Source organism: Danio rerio, chromosome 3 (assembly GCF_052040795.2).
Source record: "Danio rerio strain M-AB ecotype USA chromosome 3, GRCz13ab, whole genome shotgun sequence".
NCBI classification, from domain to species: domain Eukaryota; kingdom Metazoa; phylum Chordata; class Actinopteri; order Cypriniformes; family Danionidae; genus Danio; species Danio rerio.
Genome location: NC_141023.1, coordinates 37,127,784 through 37,140,703, shown reverse-complemented (window position 1 = coordinate 37,140,703; position 12,920 = coordinate 37,127,784). Strand labels below are relative to the sequence as shown.

The 12,920-nt window shown below is 36.8% G+C and overlaps 1 protein-coding gene and 1 long non-coding RNA gene across 4 annotated transcripts in view; one reads left to right on the top strand and one right to left on the bottom strand.

Moving 5' to 3' along the window:
• Window positions 1-666, top strand: part of LOC108182894 (uncharacterized) — a 135,706-nt gene extending 135,040 nt beyond the window's left edge. For all 3 annotated transcript variants that reach the window (XR_015481037.1, XR_015481039.1, XR_015481038.1), the window contains one exon: window positions 234-666. This is a non-coding gene — a long non-coding RNA (uncharacterized LOC108182894). The remainder of the gene's footprint in view (window positions 1-233) is intronic.
• Window positions 667-4,490: 3,824 nt separating this feature from the next.
• On the bottom strand, window positions 4,491-11,222 carry wnt9b (wingless-type MMTV integration site family, member 9B). Its single transcript, NM_001137660.2, is given in 4 exon segments — window positions 4,491-5,768; window positions 7,836-8,101; window positions 9,795-10,048; window positions 11,068-11,222. Coding segments are annotated over 4 exon segments (1,077 nt in total). The 5' UTR covers window positions 11,154-11,222; the 3' UTR covers window positions 4,491-5,297.
• Between the last annotated feature and the right edge of the window lie 1,698 nt (window positions 11,223-12,920).

Here is a 12,920-nt window from a genome sequence, read left to right as displayed (position 1 = left end):
TTGTACAATATTTAGTTTTAAACTAACATGAATATTTTCTTTTATTATTTTTTATTATTATTTATTTTCTTTTATATATTATTTTCTTTTCTTGTTACTCACATTGCAATTCATTTAATCAAATTTTTATTTAATTGTATTTTTATAAATATTTAACAAATCTAATAAATTAATACATTTAATAAAATTATTTATTTCTTTTACTTTTTTTATTCATTTGCTTTTTTCTCCAGATATATCAACAGACGGCCAAACCTTGCAAGCCCAGTGTGAAAACATCCAACCTTTTGCAGGTAAAATGATGAATCTATTTGTGAATTTGCTCTTATAGGTGAATAATCTAAATGACCCAAACAACTTCAGTAGAATGAATCTGGTGTTCCAAGATTGAAAATGAGATTTTAAATAGATATTTTGTTTTGGAGATCTCCTACAATAGATTCAAATGCATTCAAAGTAAAATAAATATCTCATATTGCAGCATCATAATATCTAGATCTTTCTAAACTCCTCCTTTTTTGGTTCTACTCCGCTCTGATTGGTCAGATGGTTCAGTTTATTGTGACTGGTCTATGGCTTAGCTTGTCGAAAACAAAATTCCATTATTGTATCTGAATTTCCTTATACTTTTGAAGTGCATGCAAAATGTATTTACGTTTACAGCACAAAAAAAAAAAAAAAACACCATCTTCTTAACATCTAAAGCTGACAGGACAGCTATAACTACACCCCTCAAATGTATTCCTTAAATGCATATTTTTAATAGTAAGCTGTACAATATTATATTTGTGCATATACATTAGATTAGTCAGTACTAAAGCCAAATCTGGTGCTTATCTAAAAAAATAACTTATGATAAATGACAAATTAAAAAAAAAAGGAAATATCAAGAAAAGCAAAAAAATTGAAAAACTTTGTTGAAATTTTGTAGGTTTTAATTTTTGCAATATCTTGCTTGAATTTAATTGTATAATCTTTGAATTTCTAAATATGTTTGGTGACTAAAATATTATTGTAATAAATATATATATAAATGTTTAATAATTTTGTTTGTTTAAATGCAACAAAATACATTGCCTATATTCCCTGAGAAATGGATAAACACATTAATCTTCAAAATGGGCTGTACTCAATTATGCTAAGCACTGTAACTTCTTTCTTCAGCTACAACTACATTGTTTAAGGTCCAATATAGACTGGCATTATGCAAATCCATTTCAAATCTATCTAGGTTTCATAAAGCAGCTTGATACCTGAAAAGCTGCAGTAATATGAAAGAAGCTGAACTATAGATCATGCCAGTTTCACAGTGTCCATTATTTAGGCTTTGTGTGTTTGCACATGTGGCATGGTACGTAATCATGCGCAAGGTCAACTATTTGTATATGTTTTGGGTGAGTGAAATGAGAATGAGGCTCAGGTTTAGAGCAGTGACAGGAAAATACTGCAGGTCAGCATCCGTCAGCTCCATGATTAGCTTTGATTTAACTAGAGAGCAGGTGCTCGCGTGCAGAGCCGGGACAGGTGTGCCACCACAAACACAGAAAGAGAAAGAGAGAGAAATCAGCACTTTTATAGTCAATCCTTTTCACAAACATATATTTTTAAAAAGGTAGTATTTTATTTGAATATGATAAATTGGTTCTTAAATAGGAAAATAGGTCACAAAAGTACAATAAAAAGCGTAAATGCATCTGTATTTCTGGGTAAAGCTTTTAAAAGAAAAAGCATTGTCTTAAATATATAGTAAGAGAATTAAAAACACATCTTAACATCCATAATTGACCAGGTGAGGTAGTAGAAAAAATCCCAGGCATGAAATCGCAAAGTGAAACATTACACTGTTAAAGCTATGACAACACAAACAAACACATAACCCTGCAGGTTGAAAGAGGGTTCATTGTGGGTGTCTATGCTATAAATGTTACTATTTCAACAACTGCAGCAAAGAAACACAGGCAAAATACAATCATATTCACTTGTATATCGCACACTCAGATGTAGGGAAGGATCTCATTTGTTTTTTTCACAGCCCCCGTTTGGGTTTTGGATATTTGCATGTGCTAACTCAGTGACCGAACTCTTTTTATTTAGCTAAAATCTCTTTTGTAGAAACTGAATTGATTACAGATGAAAGAGTTTCAGTTAGACGGAATGAAACCCTCTTGCACCAAACGTTTTACACATTATAAATGCTTCAGCTGAATGGCATGTCACTGAATGCTTGGACTTTCTTCCACTTGATTGATGTGGCCAATTTTACTGCAGTTTTCTTCCTTCCCAGAAACACCACACACAGAGAGAGAAGCACACACATGAACAAGTAGGCACGTACACACTCACATTCTAAAACTTTACATTTGTATTTTAGTTGATAAGTATAGAAATGCATGTTTTTTTACAGAAAAAAATGATGTAATACTTGTTGTTTCAAGTTAAAATGTGCCCTTAATGAACTTATACTAAGCTGATTATTTATACTAAGCTGTATTATTTTCATTTACGTTTGGTCTTTTTTTAATTATATAATTAATTGAAAAACAAAGCAAATCAAATGTAGGAACTGCAAAATAAAACAAGAACTCAGTTAAAAACAACAAACAAATAACTGGACTGCAAAACAATAACTAAATTTAAATCAACAAACAAAAAAAAACTATGGATTACAAAACAAACAAAACAAGATCTAAGTTGAACACAACAATCAAAAAACCTATGGACTACAAAACAAAAACTAAGTTGAAAACAACAAACAAACTGGACTACAAAACAAGAACTAAGTTAAAAACAACAAGCAAACAAAACAAGAACTTAGTTGAAAACAACAAACAAACAAACTGGACTATAAAACAAACAAAACAAGAACTAAGTTGAAAACAACAAAAAAAAAAAAAACAAGAACTAAGTTGAAAACAACAAACAAAAAAACTGGACTATAAAACAAACAAAACAGGAACTAAGTTAAACAACAAACAAACAAAACAAGAACTAAGTTGAAAACAACAAACAAAAAAACTGGACTATAAAACAAACAAAATAAGAACTAAGTTAAAACAACAAACAAAAAAACTGGACTATAAAACAAACAAAATAAGAACTAAGTTAAAACAACAAACAAAAAAACTGGACTATAAAACAAACAAAATAAGAACTAAGTTAAAACAACAAACAAAAAAACTGGACTATAAAACAAACTAAACAAGAACTAAGTTAAAACAACAAACAAAAGAACTATGGCCTACAAAACGAACAAAACAAGAATTAAGTTTAAAACAACAAACAAACAAAAAATAAAGACTGTTAAACAAACAAAATAAGAACTAAGTTGAAAACAACAAACAAACAAACTGGACTCCCAAACAAGCAAGACAAGAACTAGTTGAAAACAACAAACAAAAACAACAGACTACAAAACAATAAGTTGAAAACAACAAACAAAAAACTATGGACTACAAAACAAACAAAACAAGAACTAAGTAAAAAAATCATCAAATAAATAAGCTATGTACTACAAACAAACAAACAAACAACTACTCAAAACTACAAAACAAACAAAACAAAGATTAAACAGAAAACTACAAAAAAAATCAACGAAATAAATAACAACGACGCAAAAAAAAACTGACCAATTAAACAAAATAAAATGTATTTGAGAAACAATCATAATAAAAATAATAATAATATATTTTGTTGTTTTTACAAAAGATTAAGACAGTGTCTGAAACAAAGGCATTCATTTAGGCATTCAGCAAACTTTCAGCTCTGGCACATCCTGGCAAAAAAGCACTGTTATTTTCTCTGATTGGTAATGGACTAATAAGGGACTGGAACAGACTTTATCAAAGGCTTCACACACATGAAAGACTTTATAGGGCAGAGAGCCTTTGTGACTAGGAAAGGAGATGTTTTCCTTTGTTCTGGATGCGACATATTCCCTCTCGTTTGCCTTGATAGAAAAGTAAAGAATAGAGTCTACACACTCAGACGCCCAGATGTTTGCACATACTATACACAGCTGTAGAAAGAGGTTATGTTAGGGTCATGCTGTAATGATTCCTAATGCTTGTGCTTTTGAAAACTCCTGCATATAAAGTGGTATATCATGCAGGATCGTGGCAAATGAAACTAAAAAAAAGTATAATATATGAATGCAGTTTGGAATGCACCAGCTAGTGTACTTGAAATTGATCCAGCATTTGATCAGTTTTGTCTAATTGCAATAAATACGTTCCTATCTATTATCACATACAGCCATTTAATGGCCATTAAAGATATAAACATAACATTTAGATTATATAACTTGCTCTAACATTCATTAGAAGTCTATAAAAGCACACTGTGTCCCAGTAGATTTCCAGTTTATCAGCATACCTCCCCTCCTCTAAACCACATTTTTAATATACCTATGTTAAGCATGATACCTTTGAATACAATAAAAGATGCAAGTACTTTCTTCCTCACAAATATAAGACTATTCACAAATAAATGCATTAAGTGCTTCATACTTTCAGTATATTTTGAAGCCATATGTGGACTCTCAGAGCAATAGAGAGATATACAGTATAGGCAGGTAGAGAAATGCAAGCAAGCATTAAAAAAGTGCTCACTTTCAGAACATTACTTTCGGTATAGTTAAACATTGCAGCCTGCTAATCCATTGCCATAGGGGTGTGCATTCAATAAAAACAGTTCAAAAGTCAGCCTTCATCATGAGGTTGGTAAAAATCGATAATGTGTTCCGGTTCAAACTTGCACATCTTTTGAGAAGCTGGGAAATATACATAAGAAATGTCCTATTTCTTTCTTTGACCGCATCAAAGAATCTCAAGCATGCTCTTGGCCCCATGTCCAAGTTCGCTCATACTTGTTGCACGAGTTTCATATACTCCTTCATTTGAGAAGGAGGAGGTATACATATTTGTTTTGCTGTCTATGTTGGAGATTCGAGGCCTGGGTCTTGGCCCAAGCACCACATAGGACTTTCTTGGCTGGTAGACGTTGAAGGAGGGACATAGATAAGCAGCTTGTTCAAGCCCTGATTGCTCAAACTAAATGAACATGGTCTCCCGTCAAGCATCTGCTCCATGTAGGAGCCTAGAGTTTCAGAAAGTGACACTCGACCATTAAGCCATCTCATCTAAATCAGGTTAGGCTGGCAGATCATCCTCAACAACCTCCAAACCCTTCCAAATTCTTCTAGCTGACTAGTAGATGCATACACAATTCTCAGCACTCCCCATGTCCCACTCATTTGCCTCTGTCTACTTCCCCTCTCACTCTGTGTCTTGCAAGGTTAATCAGTGTTTCTTGCACGTATAGACCTCCTCCTCTCTGAGACAGGTTTGACATTCAACGTGACAGCACCAGCGGACCTGACAGTGGCAGGAGAGGGTGGTGAGGCGAAGGGCAGTGTTGTAGCCCCGTCCACAGCACAGGCTGCTGCAGCTGGTGTCCTTGGAGCACGGTCTGCCTGCAGTCCCAGGCGAGTAGCGGGATGGCCTGCAGAAGCTGGGCGACTCCTCCAGAAACACCAGTTCAGTGGGACGGGGTCGGGGAACCGTGATGCTGTGGCGGCGAGGGCCCGCCAGTTCTGTTTCCCCCGTGGCAGAGTTGGTAACGCTGTGCACTCTGACAGCTGTGTCATAGCGGTACTTCAACAGATGACCTGTGTCTTGAAACGGGGAGAGCTGCTTCCAGCACGTCCTTACAGCACATGAACCGGAAACACCATGACACTTACAAGTAGTCTTAAGTCCACTTTTCACGGCCTGAAAGTAAGCACAATAACAAAATTGTAAGCATGAACATTACCGAATACAACACAATGCTCTTGTGAAAAACAAGTCTATATGTGGTCTATTTATTTAGACCTAAACATCTAGCATTTAGTTGACTATATAAGTCACTTTGCGTCTACATGTGAACAGTTATTAGAATATTTGTTATCTAAGTTAAAGTCTGCTATAAATTTATTTTGATCTTTAGTCAGACTGACTATAATTTTTTTTGCAAGCACATGTCAACTTGTTCTACTGACCCTATCCGTACCAATGATCAGGTGCTTGAAAAATTGCTTATAGTCACAAAGATGCCTAAAGGAGGTCATCAAATTAAAGTGAGTGTATAGAGAAAAATAAAGCCTATGAAGCTTTTTTTTTTTTTAAATGTATTTAGTTAGTCAGTCAGTTAGTTAGTTTCCATCAATTCGCTATTAGTCACATGTCAGTTTTGAGACCATGGACTGCAAAAGTCTGAGAACTATCTAAAAACTACTATTTTTGAGAACGGAGATGAACACAGAAGTCTGCCAAAATGGAACAGCTGCTTATCTTAATAAGTTGCTCAGAAGTATCTAAATGCATATTCTGGGACTTCATAGCCTCAAGCTGAAATCCTTGAGTTGACGTGGTGTAGATGATGAACGCAGGGGGAATGCCTTAGTTGGCGGTCTTTCAACTCTGACCTGCACCTCTTGAGGGCCACCATTGCTGATCTATGCTCAGATCAACTTGTTTAATTTTCTATTTTTGGTCTGTTGCCTTTCAATTTCAAAGTGCTTTATCTTTGAGAACCAAACCACATTTTGTACATCTTGATTACTGATCTGTTTCTCCTTGTTTGGAGAGTTTGTTTCTCTGTTTCTAATTTCACATATTAGTGAGGAGGCTATAGAGCAGATAAGTTTATCGAAAAAGGCCCAAGGGGTAGATGGGGAGGTCAAATGGTCGATGGGGGTGTTCCACCCAACATAGGTATGAGCTCCTACCCCAGGGCCACCTGAGAGATGCAGAGAAGCAGAAGCGAGGAAACGGAGAGAATCTGAAAGGGGAGGGATAACAAGACCTCAGCCACCTTTGCTTGTTTTTGTTAACCGCCATCTGTGGCCTGAGGTGTCAACTGTGGGAAACAACAAAACCGGAGACTGATAAGATAAGATCCGAGTTTGTCCAGCCGTTCTTTTCTTACTTTTTCTGTGAACCTCGTAAACCCTCCCCCTGTTTCGTTCTCTCTGTCTTTCCCTGAGGCTGCTAGTTTCCTGGTAACAGGACTGTTTTGAGGGATGTTATGAGGATTTATGAAAGTCTGGAAGAGCAACAGCGGCGACGGTGGCGGCAGCAGTGAGACTGGTAGAGCAGCAGGCATACAGTAGGTGGAAAAAATGCTCATATATTACAGAGGCCTCTTCTCTGTATAATCGCCCTCATGGGAGACCTCTAATTTTGAAAAGGGCCCCCACAGCAAGCGCTGTCTTGCCTGGACCAGGGAAAGGAACACCTGGCTCCAGTGTGCTGGCCAATGCCTGCTCACTTACCTGCCTCACCCCACTCACTGAACGCTCCTTTGGGCTACAATGAACCAGAAGACCGCAGGAGAAGTTAACCCTTACAGATATTCAAGTCTGCAAGCTTTGAGCCTTTTTTGAATGTTGTAAGAAAAAAAGATTTTATGGTTCTATGTACAACCTTTTCCATGCTAACAAAGTTTATTTATAATGTAAAAGGTTTTTTTTTTTTATTAGATTTTTTTAAATGACCTTTTCCCTAATGGTCACTTCACTCGGCACCAACACAAACAATTCCAAAATTACTGTACATCAAATCTCAGATAAATCACTACCCGACAAAGACAGTTTGAAAAAAGTCTTGACCAGTGGCTACAGAGCAAACAGGCTCCAGCAAAACCTGAAGAAGTGTCTGCTGTCATTGATAAGTGTCTGCTGAATTGTGAATTGACCCTAAGAAAAAAACATCCTTCCGTGGCATCACTATATAATCCACTTTTACTTTAAGAGTACACTATGGTGTTAGTTTCAACTTGAATATATTGCAACTTACCCGGATTCCAACATTTATGTTATGTGCGTCAATCTGGGCGCGCAGGTCCTTGCTGACCCTCTTTTGCCCCAAAAACTTCTTGAGGAACTTGGTGCTGTATTTCAGATTGTCCCCACATACTCCCCACTGCCAGGCCTCACGGTGCTGCAGGCCAGGGGAATCATCACAGGTGCAGCGCTCCATGCGCCCAGAGCTGCACGCTTTGGCAAGCGCGTGAGACAATGCTGCAGATGACACCGCAAGCAGGAAGGCCGTCTCTTTAAAACCTGATGAGGGGATCAATTCATGAATGAGCACTGTGCATCACAGTGTACTGCTTTTTTTTTTACATTATTTATACATAAATAAGAGATTGAAAACTTTTCAACACAGATACTGTAAGTGCTTAACATTAACTACTTTTAAAAAGTCATCATTTAAATCAACATGACAAGTGGAAAAGGGTACATTTATTTGTTTATTCATTCATTAATTTTGCTTTTGGCTTAGTCTCTTTATTAATCTGGGGTCGTCACAGCGGATGCCCTTCCAGCTGCAACCAATCTCTGGGAAACATCTATACACTCTTATTCACACTCATACACTACGGACAATTTAGCTTATCAATTCACCTGTACCGCATGTCTTTGGCCTGTGGGGGAAACCGGAGCAAATGCGGGGGGAACATGCAAACTGCACACAGATATGCCAAGTCCAGCTGAGGCTTGAACCAGCGACCTTCTTGCTGTGAGGCGACAGCTTTAGCTACTGCACCACCGCATCGCCGAAAAGGATACAAAAGTTTCTAATTTTTTTTAATTGCTCGTTTTTAATGTAAAAGTACATTTCTGCTTATTCTTTACAACTTACTTCAAGTACTTTTTTGCAATTATTAAAAGAAAAAGCCTCCATTATCTTGTTTCCCCTAATGTGTTTTTCTTATATTTCCTCATACTAAATCCTATATTGTGAACTTTTCCAGTTAAGTTTTAAGTGGAGTTTTATCCTGATACTTTTGCCATAATCCCCTACCCCCGTGCGACCTATTCGTATTGTTGTTTACTTAGATCAGAGCAGGGACAAGGCTTGTATTTTGATCCAATTAATTATTATTTTGACTAAGTTTTCTGTCAGATGAAAGTGCGCGATCACGATCACGCCACCCTTTTCCTCTGAGAACTGGGCGCTTTTCCGCGAGATAAAAATACTTCAACTGGCCCCGCGAGGCCTCACCGCACAGGGATTCCGCGCTTCCCAAGTCCCTAATTACCAGCGGACTGACCTACGCATGGCTTTCACATTCACATCCTGCACATTACGCACATGTCCGTTTGGAAAGCAGGCACCACATGGAGGTTTCTAAATAGTTGTTAATACTAAAACATTTCCTTTTCTGACATATAATAGCTCTGGCTAATTTAAGGGTAGCCTATAACAAACTGTAAATTGTGAAATTGTGTTTTGTGGGTTTTAAACGGAATATTTGGTCATTCCATTTTAGTCCCTCATTAACATAGATGTAAAAAAATGAACAGGTCATAACCGTTTTAATAAGGTGTTATATATATATTTTGCTAACGTTTCAACAAATATTTTTTAGCCTACCTAGGCTACTCTTTTCCTCTTCCTCTTTTTCATGCCCTGAGCCCTTTAGTTCTATAAAAACTAGTAGGGTAGGTTATATAGAGATATTATTACCTATATATAATTTTAGTGGTCATATAATTTAATTTAAAACGTTTATGATTAAATTTAAGAAATGCTGTATAATCAGCTTTTAGTTTCTTGACCTTGAGCTGCAAGGCTGATAGTTGATTAGTCTAGCCTAATAATGAATGAACCATATCTCATCCTAAATTAAAATGTTTAGCACGTAAATAGAACACGTAAATAGTCTGTCTATATTTTAGCTACAAAAGAATCACAATTTTCGTATGTGCGAATAAATGTAAAAAAAACACCTAGAGGGTCTTTTCTTACCTCGCTTTAAAAGACTTCCACGGCCATCCATACTACAATTCCAGCGCTCGTTGCGGAACTGGTAGCGGCACTCGAGGAGGCTGAGGCGGACAGATTCTCGCAGAGTCTCTGCCAGCCCTGGTTCCCGACGGCACAGGCGCTTTTGCCGGCGCGTCAGAGTCATCTGCTCGCATTGCTTCAGGTGCGCTTTACCGTTTGTAGGCTCGTTGGCAAATGGACCCGGCAGAAAAACCAGAGGCTCGCGACCTGTAAGCCTAACGAAAACACAATAATTACAGATATATTTTTCAGCTGCTTCATTTTGTTTAGTTTATATACACAAACCACGCGTTTAGTTTCCACAAATTTCTTTAAAATGGTGTTAATATTATGTTATCAAATTACTTTAAGTAACTTGGTAATATTTATTTAATTTTCATAGGTTAAACTTTGACACCAGTTTTGCTGTAGGTATTTTAAAATATATAACCTTTTCAGAATGCACTTTGTTGCCACACGTGCTTTGAATAATGTTTAAATAATTTGAATAGTCGTGTTTGAATAAAGCATGCACAAAACTGCACTTGTTCTTTTCCCCCAGTCTTTCACGAAGCGCTCTGGCTTTTGAAAACATTACTGTGGCGCGCAACAAACTTCAATTAGCGCTCTTAAATAAAGCCTGTTGTAAAGAGTTTTTAGGTGTTTATGGGATTCTTAATATAAACACCAGTGGGGCAACATCCTGTGAGCCTAAGCCATAAAGATCTTAATGATCAAGTAGAGCGCGGGGAACGACGCGGTGCCAAACCATCGAAGACATCTGGATCCATATACACTGCGCTACACTTAACGGCAATAATTTGAAAAAAAAAAACATGGCTAAAATATATTTACAAAATGAAAGAAAGTTAAAATATATAAACATGAATAAAATGAAATATAATGTTACTGTTACTTTTGAGAGCAAACCAAAGGTTGAAGTTTTCTTAAAGTTTATAAATAAAAATGTATATAAGTACTTATCCTATACATCAATTTTGCAACATTCATCAAATTATGATTTTGTTCTTTATCTGATTATTTAAAACAGGCGACCTGCAATGTAGGTTTTAAACATGTTAAACTTTAAAAACATTATGTGCGTAATTACGCATTGGCTATCCAACATCACCAAAGATCCCCACCTGTTGACACAACATAAAATAATTCTAATCCAAGTCAAACATAACAATGAGGCATTTAGAGGCTTTTTATGAGTTTAACATGATGTAGAGTAAAGAAAACTTCTACTGACCCGAAATAGGCTGCTGCGTGGGAGAGAAGGATGCAGAGGGCAATAAGTCGCAGCGGACAGGCAGTCCTCGGAAGCCCGGTGCACATGATGACGGGTCGGCGCTGCTCTTCATTGCGCTATCTGTCCGTGTTGAAATCCCTGCTGTGCTGGACAGTGCAACTTCTTAAAGGGGCAGAAACTTATTTCAGCCCCTGGGGAGGCGCGGTCCCGAGAGGGGTGAGGCATGCGCGCCAAACATATTGGATCATCAGTCATTTTCTCCGCCCATTGCCAAGCAAACTACTCTTATTTCTCCACAGGCGGGCTGGCAGGTGCGCGTACCTGCTGAATGCCTCGCGTTTACTATAGGGTATCTGCTGGTTCACACTTATTCATGACTGATTCAGGCAACTGTTTTCTTTCTGATCGTAAAGGACATGTGTAATTCCTTCAAAAACATTAATTGGTAACTTCGTTTAGGTTTTTTTTTTTCAATGACCATAAAGTCTTTATATTACTTTAATATAGGCCTAAGATATTATAGCCTAATACAAATTATAAAAAAAAAAATAATTAAAACAAAAAAGGAATGAAAAGAGGAGATATTAAAACGGGACGTTTCTGTGCCTTCAAAATATGACTCAGACTTAACTCTCATCATCACTCGCTATTAATATTATTATCTTTATAAAACAAACAATGAAGGATTTCCCCGATTTCAGTACAAGGATAATGAGCGTCTGTTTACACTTGTTTAATTATAACACCTTGTTTACAAACTGTGGCTTCATTCTCATTTCCTCAGCATCAACACATCGGCATCTTTGATGCTGTTGTCATCACTGAGCACAAGATATAATGAGCTAATCATGACTGATCTTTCATCTCAGTTCCTCTCGCCTCCATCAGTGACTGACCAACTGGGCTCCAAATTTCCCTTATGATGTCACCTTCTTTGTTTAAGACCCACCTTAATGGTGCAGGTGTCAGGTGCACTTCCTGCTTGTGATGACCAGTCCAAACATGGAGAAGACATGTTTTGCTCCTGAATTGTGAGCAATTGTCTTGGTTCATTTGTGCTGGATTGTTACATCAGTTTGCTTACATTAGAGCTGTTTAATGTTATAAAATTACACAGGAAACATTTGTGCTGATGTAATGTATTTTTCATTGTTCATTAAATTAAAAATTAATCTTGTTGACAGTAAAACCTTCATTACCAGATTTAGATCGCTGCCATTGATATTAAATGTAGTCAGTTATAGTCTTTGAGAATGTTTAGCTCTGCAACAATTTTCTTTTTAGTGGCATGACCATTTCAGTATTACGGTCTATGTTTTAGGAATATTACTAGACAGAGGTTTAAAAAGCCCTGTTTTGCAGGACCCTGTTGTTGGCACGACCTGAAAGAAATCTGTTCAAGCTAAACTTTCCAATAAATGGAAGTAGTTTAAAAAATGTAAGAGTATACAGCTTTCATATCAAACTTTCAAATATTCTGTAAACTGGCAATTGCTTGGCTTGTTGTATCTTTAGCACCCTCTGCTGACTGGACGGTACTTTGTCTACACACTCGATAGCTAATTGAATCCAATATATTACACCATCTGGTGGACTACTGTACTCTCAGAAATAAAGGTATGAACTGTCACTGGGGTGGTACCTTTTCAAAAGGCACACATTTGTACTTAAAGGGTCCATATTGGTACCTCAAAAGTATATATTAGCCTTTTAGGTACAAATTTGTACCTTTTGAAAAGGTACCACCAGTGACAGCTTGCCTTTATTTCTGAGAGTGTGGTTTTATGATTTGCTATTCATATTTACATGCATTGTGCTGATTTAAGACATCCTGAAAATGCCTGCACTCTCAA